Below are 18,633 nucleotides of genomic sequence, written 5' to 3'. Positions count from 1 at the left end.
TTGAGTTCAGGATTAACATACTTGTATATATAGTCTTGTACCATTGCGAGACTTGGTTATGTTTTCAGCACTGTTTGCTTTGTAATGGTGTGCACTGAAAAAAGTTCTCAATTTACTAAGTAATCTGCATATTTCAGGTGGTGCAATATAAAGCACAAGCAAGACTAGAGGAGAAGAGAAAGAAGGCTTTAGACCTGCACCTTAATTTCATTGTTGACCAGACAGAGAAGTATTCTACATGGCTCACAGAAGGATTAAAGAAAGAAGGGACTTCAATAGGAAGTGGGTCCAATGTAGCAACTCCAGCCCACAGTGATGCAGGAGATGAAGAATTCAGACCAGCTAAAGAAGATGAATCAGATGATGAGGAGACCATTGAAAAAGAGGAAGCTGAACAAGATCCAGTGAGTATTGATCACTTACTCCCTGAAACCAAGTGGTGAAAGGGGGTTTGGGGTTATTAAGTAACAAGGTACATGTATCTACATGTTCCTCTATCAATAAAGTTTGTTCAGCATTGTCACAAATGATAAAACTACATTTAAATAAATTTTTGTTTCATAAATTCTTTTGTTTGTGTAGCATTTGAAATGTACCATATTTTGATAAATTGTGAGAGGGATGGATGTGTAGTTTTCTTTTAAGAACAGTTTTGATTTCATTTAAACCATCCAAAACATATCGAAATCCCTGAATAGATTTGAAATAGTTTGTTGATTTATTGTCTGTTTATTACAGTTGAATACCAAAGCGGAATTAGATGCTTTACAAAAGGAGAGTGAACTTCCCTTTGAGGAACTTTTAAAAACATTGCCAAAAGAAGTTCTGGAGAATCCAGTTCCTGTACCATCTGATGAGGCTGATGAGGAGGTAATGAATTCTCAGTTACATAAATTACAGAAATCCCCAAGTACACTCCCATTGTAACTGAAGTCACAATGGATTATCTTTCTGGGGTAGACTAACTATCTTTGGAATAGTAGCATATCTCATTCATATGATATGCAAAATTTCTCTGATTACACTTTTGCTAAAAAAAAAAAAATGCATGATTTCGAAGTTGTTGTTTTTTTTTTCAATTGTGGAATATTAAGACATAAGGTTTGCCTTACAGGATAAAAAAGATAAAGAATTTAAAGCAACTGAAGATGAAAAAGATGAAGAAGACACAATTGCTGAACAAGAGAAACATGAAAAGAAGATAGATTATTCCAAAGAACTAGATGATCTAAAGGATGAAAGTAAATAGATTTCCTGATTTTAATTTATTGTTTCGAAAGTCTCATTAACTTAGTGTGGTAACTATGCATAATAGTGAAAAAGAGAGGTAACTCTTGAGAATGTTGCCATTGTAAACTGGGAAGGCTGTGCAATTGTCCTTTGGGAAATTCACAAAATGCATTATCTTTATCTGTCACATTGAGATTAATTACTGTACCGCCTCTGTCTGCAAATGAACTTTGTTTTGAAGTTAAGGTCAATTTTGAATGTGTACCTCTGAAATATGGATTTGAAATAATGTTCATACTTTATTTTGGTTAAAATACCGTACACAATGATTTATGATAATTTTATTGAATTCTAAAATCAAGATATATCATTGTATATTAAGATATCTTTATTTATTATTACTTTAATGCTGTTGGTAATCAGATAATCAGGTAATCAGATAATCAGATAATAACCCCATTCTGTCAGTGCTGAAAAAAGTTTTTATTGAAAAAAGGATGAGAGAGCCATTAATTATCTTGGAGAAAATTTAGAATCTTTATCTGTCACATGAAGATTAATGAACACTTTTGTCTGCAACTGATGTTTGTTTTGAAGTTGAGGTCAACCCTGATATTTGCATTCAAAGGATTGCATTTTATAAAACACCTGCTTAAATCTTTTTTAAATACACATTTAATTTAGTTTTTCTTTATAAGACAAGAGGTTTTCCTTGTTTTATGTAAGTACAAGGTTACTATTTACAGGTTTTTGGACATTCAGGAATTATCTTGAAATTGTCACTTATAATCTTCATAAATTTAAAAAAAATGTAATCAAGTAAAACTCTCATTCAATGAGCTGCACCCTTATATTTCTACCCCTCAGCGGGGCCCTTGCTGACTAGTCAGTTTTCTAGTTAATTTAGTGTGGTAACTACAAAAAAAAAATCCCTAACTACAAAATGTATTTCGTTTTGTAGGTGAAATGACCATGGAGGAACTGTATCGAAAGTATGCAGGGGCTTATGACAGCGATTTTGAAATGCCAGAAGAGGAGGAAGAAGACAGTGAAGAGGAAGATTCAGATGACGAAGAGGAAGAAGATGAAAGTGAAGGTAAATAAAAAAAAAATTATCAGGAAGGAATTAGCTGTGTTTTGTGTAAAAAAAAAATATATATATCGACACATAGTTACGTGGTGTATGTAATTATGAATTTTTTTATGGAAACAGAAGAAGAGGAGGAGGAGGAAGAAGAAGAAAGTATGGAAGAAGAGAGTACAGAGAAAGATGATGTTGGGTTAGAGTTCTTGACAAAGAAAGATGAGGATTCTAAATCTCAGGTACATGTCAAAAAGAAACAAAACTTATGAGAAAATTTCAGGAAAATGAGGGAAGGGTGGATGGAACTGAAATTTACTGAAATTGCTTCTTGGTCAGAAATTGGGTGAGGTACATGTAATTAGATAATCCTAATATGGAGTTGAAATATATTTTTCAGGGTGATTTTGATCAGGAAGGTCCAGGAAAAGAAATTACTGATATTGCAGCACAAGCTCAAAGTCTTCAACCCAAGGGATACACTTTAGAAACAACTACTGTAAGTGTCTATTGAATATGTATTTTGGTTTATATCATGGAGATTTTATTATTCTTCGTTCTCTACAACTTAGAGAATGGTTGTACCAGTCTCCAACATAAAATTTGCCAATTGCTTTGATAATTTTTTTCATAAAATTGTCATATCTCAAGGTAAATACATTTCACACAGTGCTTGTAAAAATTATGAACTACTTGTTAATCTTGAAATTCATATATTTGTTAAATGTGCATATATACATGCAGGTTAAAACAGCTGTTCCATTCTTGTTGAAACATACTTTACGAGAATATCAACATGTTGGTCTGAACTGGCTTGCAACTATGTATGAGCAGAGATTAAATGGCATTTTGGCTGATGAAATGGGTCTTGGAAAGACTATCCAGACTATTGCATTGCTGGCTCATTTGGCTTGTGAGAAAGGTTAGTGAAAAATAACAAGACTATAAGACTGAAAGATGCTCATGATATCCAATCAATGCATATACAATTGATGTATGTAAGAAAAACAAAAAACAAAAAAAAAACTACTTTTCAGGTATATGGGGACCCCATTTGATTGTTGTTCCAACAAGTGTAATGCTTAATTGGGAGATGGAAATCAAGAAATGGTGTCCAGCTTTCAAAATACTCACCTACTATGGATCTCTTAAGGAAAGGAAGTTAAAAAGACAGGTAAGCAAAAGGCTTAAGAAGGGGTAATTAAAGACTTGTTAGCTTTACATAGCTAAGTGGTTGAGAATCCCCTAGATAAATTGACTGTTATCATCCATTGAGTTCAGTTTGCTGCATTCAATCAGAATAACAGAAACATTGCATCAATATTCCGTTGTAACTCTTGTAAATAATGACAAATCTGTTTAAATTGTGAATTAATTTTAGGAAAGAAAAAAAATGTGTTTCACAATGTGTAAAAGATCATGTATTGAATTGAGAAACTGTGTATGCTCTATGTATTTATGCTTCATATTTAAGAAATCCCTTAAATTGTTGTGTCCCTGTCTAATTTGTTGGGTTTGCCAGGGAATCATTAATAGTTGAAAATATGGGATAAATTGCATAACAAGCTTTGCCTGTTATACATTAATTATCCCACATTTCAAATTGTTGTTGATGCCCTTGTCTAGACAGTGATTCCATATCTTTAAATTTAATAATGAAATAAATTCTTAAATGTACATGTAGATTTTAAAAATGTTATCCAGTAATATAAAACACTTGAGGCCTTCCATGTCAATTTCAATAGTACCTGCATATCTCCTATAGGCCATAACGCCTGACCTTTCACTGAGCAAAATTTACATTTAGGTTGAATTATCAACCCGCCAAACTTTCAAAGAGGTAGCACAGAGAAAGCAAATATCAATTTAAATATGGAATATACATGTACCTGTGAATAACTGCACAGAAACTTGTCTTAAAAAATGTACAATTAAACATGCTTTTATTTTTTCCAATTTTTGCAGGGTTGGACCAAAACTAATGCCTTTCATATCTGTATAACATCTTATAAACTTGTTATACAAGACCATCAGTCTTTCAGGAGAAAGAAGTGGAAGTATTTCATCTTAGATGAGGTTAATATATTGTGTACTTTATTCTGTTAATGTAAAAAACACTGCAAAATTTCCTATGATTAATTTGTTTGATTTACAGTACAAGCCGTTTATTATCATAGCTTATTTGTCAGGCCAAAACTTTATAATAACCGACTATGATTATAACCATAGACAGCTTAAATTCATCTCCGAGGTCTGACATGAACATGACTTGATCAATAACATGCCTGCCGTTTTTACACTATATTAAATAAGTATTATAGTATTAATTTCATATTTTTAGGTTTATTTTGAAAAATAAGTTAGCTAATATATCATTTTACTTTTTTTACTTACTGTTTCAACATTTTGTATAAATAAATTCACTTTCCTAAAGCTTAATTATCTCCGAACTCAATCTTCTAGATGTCTTGGCATCCATCTTGTTAACTTTCATTTTGATCTACTTTCATTTTTAGGTTCTATGATCAATTCAATCTATTAATAATTCGGTTGTTTTTTTTTTACGTTGCAGTTTTAATGAAACACAAAACAAAAAGAGAAAATATCTATAAACAGTATATAGAAACGTACAAACGAAAAAAACATTTAGTTACAAAAATGTTAGTTCAACATTTCAGCATAACACAAATTGCTTACCAACTACACAATATTTACGGTATCAAAATTATGTTACAACATAACAGAACATGAATTAAAATTGTTTAATTCTTTCTCATTCTTTTTCAACCTTCAAGCTATTAAGTGTCAGGGAAAATTCATCTAAAACACAAGCCCAATTATTTTCTTCCTTGCACCCAAGCGCTAATTACACTTAATGGTGCCATTTAATTGAAATTAAATTAATTCATACACTGATGTAAATCAAAGCCGCTTGGACAGGCTGGTTAAAAAGTTAATTTCACATCACTTCTGAATAAATTGGACAATTTATAATAATGTGATTAATTATGACCATTGATCAGGCAACAAGCGTAAGATAGCTTGGGTAAATTGACACTTAATTTAGATTCAACACATTTTGGTAAAACACATTCAAACAATTAAACAAAAGAAGAAAATAAGATTGTGGATGGCTTCCTGTTGTTGTGTAATGTACTTTGTGAAATAAACCAACTTCCAGTCATCGCTCAGGTAAAGTGCGCTGGAGTGTGACTAATCCCCCTCAGTCATTGTGTATAGACAAGCGACAGTGCATGGGCCACAGGTGTTGACAGGTGTTATCTTTTGTTTTGTTAATTGTCTCCAGAGTGAAAAAGGTGTGAAAAAAATATTACGGACGAAATTTTTCTATGATAGTAACCGAAGTACACACTTTTACCTATGATAATAACGTAAGAAATTAACATTGAATTATTAAGAAATGGTTTTGTGTTTTAAATATCTATGATAAAAAACGGCCTATGATATAAAACAGGTATTAAATAAAACGGCTTGTACTGTATTAGCATAATTTCTAAATGGACATCGAGATTGATAGCATATCTCTCTTTGCATAGAGAGACTATGTGAGAAATTCTCGGATATAAATGGAAGGAAAATTTAGTGTACAATTATATTTTTCATTGTACAATTTATTTTACTTCTAACATAACATCAATGCATTTCTATATATCAACATTAAAATTAACAAGCAAATAACAAAATTAATATTCTGTTTTACTAAACAGGCTCAAAACATCAAAAACTTCAAGTCTCAGAGATGGCAGACCCTTCTGAATTTTTCAAGTCAGAGACGACTGCTTCTAACCGGGACTCCTCTACAGAATAGTTTGATGGAGTTGTGGTCCCTGATGCATTTCCTTATGCCTCATGTGTTCCAGTCTCACAGAGAATTCAAGGAGTGGTTTGCTAATCCTCTGACAGGAATGATTGAGGGCAGTCATGAATACAATGAAAGTCTCATTAAAAGATTACACAAGGTAACCAGACAGCATGTACATGTATATGTAATCCATCTGAATTCAATTTCTTTACATCCTGGACTGTGCATGAATAAAAGCTGATTTTACATGGATTTCATTCCAGGTACTAAGACCATTTTTACTGCGTCGATTAAAGAAAGATGTTGAAAAGCAGATGCCCAAAAAATATGAGCATGTGGTTATGTGCCATCTGTCCAAGCGACAAAGATACTTGTATGATGATTTCATGTCGCAGACAAAGTAAGAAGAACTTTAAAATGTTTTCAGGGTCCTCCACACACATACAGTTTATGTTCTCATATTATTGAGCATTACTTTTAACAAGCATATCAACCTTTAAAACTGACCAGGGATTAAAATGTAATTTATACTGAACTTTTAAAATAATAATTTCACAAGTTTCAAAATATTTTTCCCAAGGCGTTTTCATACGAAGCACCAAAAATTTTGTCTTACCCTTTCATATATTTTTATGCTCACAGAATAACCATAAAAATTTAATTTTAGCGATCAACATATCTTTATGTTCTGAGTGTGCAACATACTTTCTCTTCAGAAGACTCCCTTACAAGCGGTTTTCAGGCAATTCGCCGATGCAAAATCTAAATAAAACCGGAAGTAAAAGTATTTTTTTCTTTGTATACGTCACAAGTCATATGGTGTGGATGATCCTTAAGTATTTGATGTATTAAAGTTATTATTCCATTTTGACTTTATTCTAATGCATGTTTTCACATTCTTTCAGAACAAAAGAAACATTGGCAAGTGGACATTTTATGAGTGTAATCAACATCCTGATGCAGTTGAGAAAAGTGTGTAATCATCCAAGTCTCTTTGATCCAAGGCCGATTGTATCACCCTTCAAAACAGAGGGCATTAACTACTTTGTTCCATCACTGGTGCTGAATTGCTTAGACTATGATCCTTTCAAGGTAAGTTAGGTTTTTGGGCTTAAAATTTAAATGTAATTGTAAAGGTTACCGTGGAATTGGTTTGGACATTGTTAATGGACAGTTTTCTTGCAATGGACATTGCATACTCATTTCAATATTTGCTTAGGGTGTACATTTTTGCACCCCTGTAATTGAAGATATGAAGGCATATAAATGTAGATTAAGCCCTGTCCACATCTCTCTGTGTCTGCAAAATCTTGAATCTAGGCCATAACTTTTAATGCTTTAGACTACTTTAAATGAGTCATGTGGAAATAAAGTAACAGCCATTTGTATGTATTTCTGCAAATTTGTACACTACATGATATATGTGAATTTTCTATTGAAGGATGTTGATCTACATTCACTTTATCCCAGTTTGGCTGATATGGAGTTAAATTTGCCAGCCTTTGTGGCACACAGAGTTAAAAAACTACAGACTCCACGAGTCTTGATTGAGGAAATTGATAGTCATCAAGAGCCCCCATCCCGACCTCGTTCTGGTAAACTGAAACCAGTGGTCTTCAAAGGCATTGCTCCTGTTCAACCAGTAAGTGTGATTTAGAAATGCTAATGAACTGTGTTGGACATGTAATGTATAAACTCCATGATAAGTATGGTGTTGAAACATGTCCTTGAAATTTTGATATCTTTGTTAGACTGGAAGAATCACCCCCACCACATCTGACAGAACCACTCCAGCATCTACAGCTGTACAATCAGCTCTGAAGACAGAAACTGGTATGAAACATTGCTATGAACAAAATAAGCTATACATTCAAAATTTTGCATGTACAAGTGCATTATTATATCAAAAAATATTTATTTCAGTAAATGGAGTTCAAGTAGAAAATACCCAAACTCCAGTAACAAATACAAGTGCTACAGTACAACCTCCAGCCAAAGTGGTTGCACAACCAGGTAAGCCTTCACTAGTGTTTAAGTAGCTTTTTGCCTCACTGAAAAAGGATTGAGGTTTCTTAATTCTAAATCTGTCCAAGAAAAGATGATAGTTTGCTGAAACATCTACATGTTGGGGACATTTACACCAAAAAAAGTGTCACTTATTGCAGAGAGGTATTTGTATATCTCAAAACCCCAAAAGAAGACAGTCATTGCAAATTACTTAGAAAATATGGAGTATAGATTTAAAAACATGTACATTATGTATATAGTTACATAATCCTATGATTTTAATTTTAACCCTTTCAACACTGTAGACCTCCACAGCGGTGGTATAAAACGTTACCCTTTCAACACGGTAAACCCCCACAGCGGTCTCAGGTATAAATAGAATGTAAACATGTTTTTAAACGTCATAGGAAGTATTTAATACGCAGAATCCGTCGCTATGAATTCTGAGATGTTTGATCTATTTCCGTTTCCAAATATGGCGGACCACATGTTGAGAAAAGGGAGGAAAATGAGAAATTTGAGACGAATCTCAGAAACAAGAAAGACGAAAGTAAAATGGCGAGCGACAGTGATGAATCCGACATTTCTGGCGATGAAAACTTCGATGATATGGGGAATTTTGACATTATTAATGTCAATAGACGTCAACAAGAGGCATTAGAACGACAATTTCGAGCCGTGGTCGGAGAAAGTGACGAGGATTCAGACTTTGAAGGCTTCGAACCGGAAGACGTGTACAGAGCTCCAACGTTTGAGGGTTGGGACAAGACACAGAACAACAGGAATATCCACCCATTTCGTGAACGCAAGGGGCCTGTAAGAGTTCTAGATGCTTCCTGTAAAGCCATAGACTTCTTCCAGATATTTTATACAGATGCTTTATTTGAAAAAATCGTAGAATATACGAACAACTCCGCAGCCACAAAACGAACAGCCGACCCAGATAAACACAAAGGAATTTGGACTGACGTTTCATTGGAGGAAATAAAGGCCTACTATGGCATTCTACTCATTATGGAAGTCATGCAGTTTGAAAGAGATGAACTTTACTGGTATAATAGCGAAAGATACTGGGTAATTGGTTCAAAAATTAGACAAGTAATGACAAGAGATCGCTTCATCCAAATAAAGCGCTACCTTCATTTCAGTGATGACCGTAATGTTCAAAATAACGACAAACTACACAAGGTACGATTGATTCTTGATCATTTGAGAACAACTTTCCAGAATGAGTATATCCCACATCAACACGTTTCAGTTGACGAGGCAATGATTCCCTTCAAAGGCCGTCTAGGAATGAAACAGTACATGAAGGACAAGCCTGTAAAGTTCAGGATAAAAATGTGGGTAGCTGCCGATGCAGTTACAGCATACTGCTACAACTTTGAAATCTATGTTGGCAAAAATAATGAAGTTGTCAATAGAAATTTAGGACTAGCTTCAAAGGTTGTGATAGGAATGACCAAACCATTGGAAAATAAGGGATATATTGTGTACACAGACAATTTTTACACAAGCCCGACAATTGCCGATTATTTGTACACAAGGAATACTTACATCTGCGGAACAATAAGGCCCAATAGAAAAGGCTATCCTAAGGAGCTTGTACCTACAGCGAGGGACGCAAGAAGGATGCAGGGAGGAACTTCAGACTGGCTAATGTGCGGCCCACTTTTAGCCCAGTACTTGGAGGACAATAGGATTGTTTATTACCTATCGTCGTATCATCAGCCTGATGACAATAACCTGGAGACAACACAGAGGAACAAGGATGGTACTGAGACACAGGTTCCCGTTACGCCAACAGTAAAAGCCTATGCTTCTTACATGGGTGGAGTTGATAGCCTTGACCAAATGTCGCGGATGAATAAATCCAAAAAATCGCTGAGATGGTACAGGAAGATGGAAATAAGGCTGCGAGAAATTGCCTTATACAACTCGTACATACTTGAGGGATCTGTAGTTGAGCACAATCCGCACAACAAACGTAAGAGGGATCTGCTAAGTTACCGTCTTGATGTCGCCCATCAGCTGATTGGGACTTATCGACAGGAGAGAAGGGGATTCAAGCGCCCAAGAACCGTTGATGCCGAACCGGAAATTCGCCTTGATGAGAAGTCTCACTGGCCCGGACCTACAGGAAGCACCAACACTGTGTGTTGTATGCAACAAAAAGCATACTGTGTATAGAAACAGCCACCCTGGATGCTCAGTTCAAGAAAATCCGAACAAGAGATCTAAAACGACGATGAAATGCGAAAAGTGCAACGTCCCGCTGTGTTGCAATTTGAATAAGACATGCTTCAAAGGCTATCACACCAAAGTCTACTTTTGGCAATAAACATTGTGAAAAGTGAAAAACAGTAGACTTTTGATAGTTTCAAGCCCAAGACTGAACACTTTCTGTAAAGCTGTGATTTGAGAAACTGGACTGATTGTGAAAAAAAACACTATGTGATTTTTCTGGATTTTTGATCATATGTGTTGACATAACTATATCATGTTATATATCATTTTATTCAGGAAATATTTCTCTTTAAAATTATGGTAAGAAATCTTATCAGTTTGAAACTTTATAGCAGCAAATTTTTAAGAATTTGTCAAAATTTATGAATTTTTTATAATTTTTAAATTTTTCTCTGATATTATTTTACATTACAATTAATAAATGTTGATTATAATTACATTCTAAAAGAAAATTTTCTTATCTTTCCAATGATGTATCACATAATAAAATTGTCAAAGAAATAAAGATGTTATGATGCTTTTTATAACGGTGACCATTTTTGCTGCTGATGGCCTGAGTTACTCAGTGTACCATGGGTTGGCTGATAAAAGTTACTCAGTGTTGAAAGAGTTAAAGAATGTGCCAAATACTGTACATCAACTCAAATCATGCGCTCTCTGCACACCAGTTTGACATGATATACCATTGTTATTTACCTGTGTTGTCATGTATTTTACAGCTGGACAGACAGGAGTCCAACAGCCTCTCACTGTTCACATTCAACAGACAGACCAGGGAGCTCGTTTGATGATTCCAGCAGGCCAGCTGTCTCAGTTACCAGGTAAGATATACATGTACAGACAGTCTGAGTCACATGATGTAGCCTCTTTCGTTGTTCTGCCAATGTAATTGTTTTGTTGGTGGAATTCCATTAGAGGCTTAAATAATATGCCTTAGTACGAGCCTGAGAGAATTTATGTTATCTTGCAGGTCCCTAAATTTCGGCAACATTTCATTATTTCAAAACTTGTTTTCTGTACAAAATAAGAGATTGCTTTACTTTGTATAATGAAATGGTTAATAGACTTGTGACTTAGTTCTAACTAATATATTTAATAATATTTGTTTGTAGCTGGATTCATTCAGATTGTGCAGACTTCCACAGGACAACAGATTATAGCTACGTCTACCCCTATGTCTACATCTAGTCAAATCTTAGCCAGCATTCCTACGTCCTCTGTACAAGCTCTAAGTGTGGCCACCACCTCCTCCACTGTTGGTAAGAACATGTATCTTGTTTTGAGTATGATTTAGTTTGAATGTAAATCTTCATCAAGTTAGCCATTATTTATGCAGTAGTTAAGAGTTCTGTTTTTCTTGTTGAAAATAATTTTTTTTACGTGGTCAGAATTTTCAAGCATGTACCAATTCAACGCCATTTTTAAAGGCATGTGGTTCTACCCCTAGGTAAAGTTAATGTAAATACAAATAAATCATCTCTTTTTTATGTACATAATTACCGAGCGGAGTCTCTTGTGATTTATTCTATTCCACAAGTGCTAAGAAATCTCGGTGAAAGAAAGTTCTCAAGATATATGCATTGGCTGTTATGTACTTATGTGACATCCAATCACCAAATCTTTAGACAGTTTGATTATTACAAGCAAGATGAGTATGTTGACATTCCAGAATTGGGTACTGTAAAATCACCTATTTTTGGTGGTGCCAGGATCTTGGAATTTAGTTAATAAAGATTTTATCTAGGAAATGAGGGACAAACATGATGCTGCAGTTTGAAATGTTTAACATTTTTTGAAGGACATATCTTTGCCATGAAACTGAATACTAGTATATTCTGTTGCCTTTCTGCATTCCAGTTAATGGCCCACCCACCATTACAACAGTAGCTTCTTCAACGTCCAGTACTTTGGTAACGAGTGTCAATGCCCAGGTTAAAACAACTCCCGCAGTTCAACTGCCGTCTAGTTCCACCATAGTTACTGGGGCCAGGCCTGTGATGAGAGTGTCCCCGTTGTCATCTGTAGCTCCTGTCACATCCAATCAGGATCCCTCTGGTGAGGACCAAAATAATGTTTTATGGTCACATTTTTTTCCAGTGATTGATGTTTCCATCATAGTAGCAAATTTTTTATTTAAGTTTGGCACAAAAACATTTCTATTTGTTCAGTTTCCAAGCCGTCCACAGCACAGGTGACAACTACGATGTCGCATAGTTCAACCAAGATGTCGGTGTTAGACTGTGAAAATCTGCACAACAAAAGCTCTCGGTTTTACATGGTAAGGACAATGTTTAAATTCTAGGATTTAGTTGATTATGCACACAGTATATTTTTTTTTAATTGCTTACACATGTATTAGATAGATATGATTAATTTCATGAACATTACTTTTTTGAAGGCGTCTCTGACTTCCAAACTGCAAGATCTGAGGAAGCAGAAATTGGAGTACATAGCCAAGATTAATAAAAGGAGGTGTGAATGTAAGCCAGTATATGGACAAGATTTATGTGATGCAGTGGATGTTTTTAAAGACATGAACAAAACTTCTGTGAAAGATAATACATGGAAGGGACTTGGTATGGCATATTGTCGTAATGTGAAATGTTGGAGAAATCCAAATCATCCAGATATTTATTGGAAACAGACCACAGTGCTTTCAGAACTAGTTCATTCCCCAATGGATTATTTATGTGAATTGAAAGATATTCTTTCTAGGTAAGAAAAGCATGCACCTTTGACTGGTTCACCTGTATGAAAAAATATACATGTATGAAAGCAGAAAGATATTTTCTATCTTTTATGCAAAATTTGCATATCTTAAAATGCTTATGAATGTAAACTTGCATGTACAGTTGCACTTGTATCATACAACTGTTTCTGATTCCAGGTTTGTGTTTGTGACACCACCCATAGTGTCACCTCAAATACAGCTTCATGCTTCACATCCCTCTCCATCCTACCTCAATCAACAGAGGAGAACTGAATTCTGTCTCAGACAACACATCTCACCCAAAACCGAATGTCTTCATCAAATCTCATCCAGGATGACGGTACAGTTCCCAGAACTTCGCTTGATCCAGTATGATTGTGGTATGTTCAATGCACTGAATTTCTTATACTAATTTAACAGATTAGGGTGCAAGTAATTACTGTTGACTCCTGGAATTAGGAATATCACAAAATAAAACTGATTATATTCATGTTATCAAATTAAAAAAAAAAAAATTCATTTTGAGTATTTGAACATTTAAGTCTCTGGGTAAGGTGTTTTTATTGACTCTTACATGTAAATGGAGTGATTTATTTGTATAAATGATTTGAGAATGGTTTGGTTAGATATACCTCCTGTCATGTGGTCTAACAATCCTATCCTGTTCAACAGAGAAGTTAAAATTGAAAAGTAATATATCAAATTTATTTTACCAATTTAAGGAAAGTTGCAGACAATGGATATCTTGTTGCGACAACTGAAGTCGGAAAACCACAGAGTGCTTATATTCACCCAAATGACCAAAATGTTGAACATTCTGGAAGCCTTTTTGAATTTCCATGGCCATAGATATCTACGACTGGATGGTACCACAAAGGTGGATCAAAGACAGGTAAAGATTAAGTTTACGTGTGAATCTTGACAGATGTTTCAAAATGGACTTCTAGTTTCTTAAATTGCTTACTTTTGATCTTCTTATTTCAGTTCCTTATGGATCGCTTCAATGCAGACAAGCGTATATTTGCTTTCATTTTGTCCACTCGTTCTGGAGGTATTGGTGTGAACCTGACAGGAGCAGATACTGTGATATTTTATGACAGTGATTGGAATCCTACAATGGATGCCCAGGCACAGGACAGGTGTCACAGAATTGGACAGACCAGGGATGTTCACATCTACAGGTAAGAAAACACCTGTATCTGATTTTATTGCTGTTGTATTGTTCTGTAAACCTGTTGGCTGTTGCAAATTAAAGCTCATTATGATGAAAACAATTACCGTTTGATGTAGTATGATAGAAAATAATGGCTGCAAGTACTCTTATTACTGAATGAGCTCCTTTTAATGAATGTAAAAATGTTAAAGTGGGCTTACAATTTGATCTCAAACAAGGCTTTTGTTATTCCAGATTGATCAGTGAGCGAACCGTAGAAGAAAACATCCTGAAGAAAGCAAACCAGAAAAGAATGCTTGGGGACATGGCTATTGAAGGAGGAAACTTTACAACTGCTTTCTTCAAAGAGCAGACCATCCAGGAATTGTTTACTGAGCCATCAGGTTTACAGAGTTTGGCAGATGAGATAACGGAGAGTGAAAAAGTGAAAGAGACTGTTACAGAGTTGAAGGAAGATACAAAGGCAGGAGGAGATGCCAAGGAAGAGAACATGGTGCAGTCAGAGAAAAACGTTATGGCTCAGTTTGAGAAGGTGAGCATTGGTCAAGCAAGTCAATTTCTTGTAGAATTTAAGTGAGGAAGTGCACATTGCTCATTGTGATGATATTAATTACCGTTTGATACTTTATGATAGTAAAAAATGGCTGCAAGTACTCTTGTTTCTGAGTGAGCAATATTTAAAATTGATGAATCTTGGACTTGGATGAATCCATTCCTTATATTCATATTACAAAAGTTAAAAAATATCTTTGCAATTCATAGGTTCTGGCAAAGGCTGAAGATGAGACAGATGCGCAGGCTGTAGATCTTGTCAAAGCTGAGCAGAAAGCAGAACTGGCCGAGTTTGATGAAAACATTCCATGGGATGAGAGAGAAGCCGAGCTGAAGAAAGAAGAGGAGCTCTCCAAAGTGGAACAGGAAATTGCAATGCTTGACAAAGAGGTATTTTAATGATTTTAGATAAAAAAAAATTACATGTAAACCCAGTACATGTGTACTTTCAAACTTGTCAAAGAAGGAAAAAAAATCGGTTAACAATTATACAGAATTTCACCATATTGTATTATATTTCAGCTTACTCCGGTAGAGAGATATGCAGTCAACTTCATGGAGCTTGAAATGGACCCAATGGAGGAGTTAGAAATGGGAGAGGTACAGTGTATAGTAAAAATACCCTTAACTAACTTCTGTTACATTTCTTGACTGAGTATGGTATGTGAACAGTGCACCTAATATGTGATTATCTTTATTATAGGAGGACATAGAAAATGTCAAGAAAGACTGGGAACTTGGACGACTCAAAGCATTGAAAGAGGAAGAAGAAAGGAGAGCGGAGTTGGAGGAAGATGAAATGTTGTACATTTACTACAGGGATGATACGTATAACCAGGTGAAGAAAAAGTCCAAGAAAGCCCAGAAGGCAAACAAAACACCAGCCAAAATTGTCACCCCATCCCGCATTACCCCAGCCAGAAATAAGGCTAAGCAATTTAATGATGATGAGTATGTTCCGTCTTCTGGCAGAGCTATCAAAGTTACTCCAAAAGTGACATCAACAAAAAATGCTATCTCTCCAAGGTTAAATATGGGACGAAATAGAAGGGCAAACAAAGTTTTAGCTAAAGCTGAGGCTGTTGTAGTGGATGAAGATGGAGATGGTGCTATAAATGTTACCTATAAGTGTAAACCCAAATCTGCCAAAGCTAGCAAAAAAGTGTTGATTGATAACAATGTTACTATTCCAAATGATGAATCAGAACCAGCTGTGGACACTACTCCTAAAGTAGTGCTACAGCAAAAGAAAGGACGAGGGAGACCCTCCATTCTTAAGCAGGGTACAGAAAAGACCCCAGACAAGGTTGCTGCCACCCCACAGGTTCCTGTGATGATAAGCTCTCCCTCAGTCCAGAAAACGGTACAATTGTCACAGGTCCAAGTTCAACAGGTCCAGGCTCATTTAGCCAAAGCCCAACAAAACTCTGCTTCTCAACCAACAATAGCCCAGCTCATGTATCAAGCACACCAGCAGCAACCTTCAATTCAGTTTGCCAGGCAATCTGCCCCTACTTTGCCCCATCAGCTAAATAATACTTCACAGCTGTTATCCACATCCCAACTGCAACACCTTAAACAAATCATTTCCAAAGCTGCTCATACAAACCTTGCCAAAGCTGCTCCCCCAAAAGCTAACCCAGCAGGTGTTGTCCAGGCTGGTCAGCCAAACTTGGTTCAACAGTTAAATATCAAGTCTGCTCAAAACCAACCAGCCATTCAGCTTGTTGGACAAACTTCTGTTATTCCTCAACCTCAGGCTGTTTCAGTTACCCCTCAGGTTGCCCAAATTGTCAATCAAGGTCCAGGACAAACTATTCAGTACATAACGCAACCCACTCAGGTTGGAGGTGCCCGCCCGGCCCAAGCTATACAACAGGTGGTGTCTCGCAACAGTGCAGGACAACCCACTTTACAATTTATCAAGGTCAATGCTTCAAATGCACAACAGCCAGTGTTGCAGTATGTTAATACTTCTGCAGGCACTGCTGGTCAAGTTAGAATACAGAACACTGCCCCTCAAAATCAACAGGGGGTGGTGTTCTTACAACTGGGTGGAGGTAAAGCTATTCCAGTGTCCTTAAGTCAGGGATCACCACTGTCTGTTCCAATGGCCAGACTAGTGACTAGCAGGAATGTAGCAAATGGCAACCCAAAAGTTGCTCATGTTGTACAACAGAATGTTATACCCCAACAGTACATTGCAAGAAACATACAGCCCACAAGAGTGTCTGCACCTATTTCAAGGTTCCAGACAGCTGCAGCAAGCCAAAGCAACCCTGTCCCACCAGTATCTAGTCCTCAGCCCTCCAACCTACCCACTGTTGTACAACAGGCAAGGTACAGAATACCCAAAATCAGTCAGCAGCAGCCCAAAGAGAATCCCGTCCCAAGTACTCCACCCACATCCTCCCCATTCTGGAATCCCAATCTAGTTATACGCACAAGGAAGGCTGCTGCCCAGCCTGGTGTTTCTAGGGAAGAAGTAGAGCAGGGAGAGATGAATGACCATCTTCCTTTTGTGATAGGGAAACCTAACCCACCCATCCCCCAGACCAGCACAAATGGTGGGTCTCCCAATCAGTTCATTAGTTTGCTAAGAGCAGGTGTGGCCTCTGGCCAAGTGTCCAATGTTGTGATAAAACAAAACACTATAATATCCTCTCAGGGGATGGTGGTTACCAGTCAAGCTAACAGCGAGACTCAGGTAACGACCAATGGACCTCTGCCTAATCAGGTGAATGACGTCAGCTGAGAATATTGTGCTATTGAGTAGAATGTATGATATGGGAAAATGATGGATGTTTCTTATGTCGTGTATATTATACAACTGAATTTATTTTTGAGGCATTTTAAATGTTGATGAAAATATGTTGAATTTTCATTTAAATGAATGTTAAATTTTTATTTTGAAATTGTGCCAGTGTAAAGAAAAAAATACAGATGATCTGGAAAAGAGTGTTGGGCAAAAGGCTTTTGATTGAGTATATTTAAATTTTTTTAATGATTTTTCTTCTGAAGCCAGGGACTTTTTAAACTTTAAGAACAAGACAGTTTGTGGTATTTGTGATTTTGTAAGGTAAACTGTGTTTACTTGTTCCTGTATGATGATAATTTTGACATTGCACTGTTGATGTACACACATGTATGCATGTATTTTGTTATCAGAAAAAGTTGTGACTGCATTTTTCAAATGAAGTTAAAATAAACCAATGATTTGTTACAAAGTGTGTTCATCTCATTTCTGGGGTAGTGGCACACAAGGTCCTGGTGTCAGTCTCATCTTCTGTGGGTGGAGCGAGGTGCCGGCACCATCACCTTCTGTCTGGCCACTTAACCTTTGCTCCCCCTCAGAAATGAGATGTAGACTTTGTAATGCAAGCAGAACAGCCCTTCCTCAAAATTCAGATTAAATATATATATATCAATTTTGATAGTATTAAAAATTTAAAATTCTCTGAAGGAAAAGCTTTCTGCAGCAGATACAAAATCCATGATCATGTGTGTCATTGCCAGCTAGCAGCAGGAGGCATTGAATGATAAATAATGAAAAGAAGGCATAGATAAGCTTGGAATTATACTGCATCAGTTGATTGTGAAAATCTAAAGTTGGGTGAAATTTAAGCTTTTGGCTTGCATATCAGCAGCAAAATACTGCCATGGTACTTGAAAAGGCAAGCAGCAGCAGGCATTGAAAAATGATGAAAATTGGGCACAGAAAAGCTTTAAATTATACTGTATCAGTTAAAAGATTAAGTCCAAAGTCAGAATGTAAGATTTCGGCTTCAAGTTAGCAGAAAAATACTACC

The 18,633-nt window shown here is 36.0% G+C and overlaps 1 protein-coding gene across 5 annotated transcripts in view; it reads left to right on the top strand.

Moving 5' to 3' along the window:
• Positions 1-18,633, top strand: part of LOC134268542 (helicase domino-like) — a 40,647-nt gene that overhangs the window by 7,957 nt on the left and 14,057 nt on the right. For 3 of the 5 annotated variants that reach the window (XM_062750809.1, XM_062750806.1, XM_062750805.1), the window contains 27 exons: positions 138-404; positions 739-870; positions 1,115-1,241; positions 2,192-2,326; positions 2,444-2,553; positions 2,712-2,810; positions 3,056-3,233; positions 3,349-3,485; positions 4,277-4,387; positions 6,040-6,291; positions 6,398-6,534; positions 7,040-7,226; positions 7,576-7,776; positions 7,886-7,967; positions 8,058-8,147; positions 11,108-11,209; positions 11,501-11,647; positions 12,246-12,443; positions 12,557-12,666; positions 12,787-13,103; positions 13,276-13,478; positions 13,821-13,990; positions 14,083-14,279; positions 14,507-14,804; positions 15,035-15,214; positions 15,347-15,424; positions 15,528-15,662. In XM_062750809.1, coding sequence (XP_062606793.1) covers positions 138-404; positions 739-870; positions 1,115-1,241; positions 2,192-2,326; positions 2,444-2,553; positions 2,712-2,810; positions 3,056-3,233; positions 3,349-3,485; positions 4,277-4,387; positions 6,040-6,291; positions 6,398-6,534; positions 7,040-7,226; positions 7,576-7,776; positions 7,886-7,967; positions 8,058-8,147; positions 11,108-11,209; positions 11,501-11,647; positions 12,246-12,443; positions 12,557-12,666; positions 12,787-13,103; positions 13,276-13,478; positions 13,821-13,990; positions 14,083-14,279; positions 14,507-14,804; positions 15,035-15,214; positions 15,347-15,424; positions 15,528-15,662 — 4,380 coding nt within the window. Of the gene's footprint in view, positions 1-137; positions 405-738; positions 871-1,114; positions 1,242-2,191; positions 2,327-2,443; positions 2,554-2,711; positions 2,811-3,055; positions 3,234-3,348; positions 3,486-4,276; positions 4,388-6,039; positions 6,292-6,397; positions 6,535-7,039; positions 7,227-7,575; positions 7,777-7,885; positions 7,968-8,057; positions 8,148-11,107; positions 11,210-11,500; positions 11,648-12,245; positions 12,444-12,556; positions 12,667-12,786; positions 13,104-13,275; positions 13,479-13,820; positions 13,991-14,082; positions 14,280-14,506; positions 14,805-15,034; positions 15,215-15,346; positions 15,425-15,527; positions 17,502-18,633 lie in introns of all 5 variants that reach the window. The other 2 variants (XM_062750808.1, XM_062750810.1) reach the window with 2 other exon arrangements.

Source organism: Saccostrea cucullata, unplaced genomic scaffold (assembly GCF_032062105.1).
Source record: "Saccostrea cucullata isolate Sc308-1 unplaced genomic scaffold, CSIRO_AGI_Scuc_v1 ctg228, whole genome shotgun sequence".
Lineage (NCBI taxonomy): Eukaryota > Metazoa > Mollusca > Bivalvia > Ostreida > Ostreidae > Saccostrea > Saccostrea cuccullata.
This window is presented reverse-complemented; position numbering and strand designations above follow the sequence as displayed.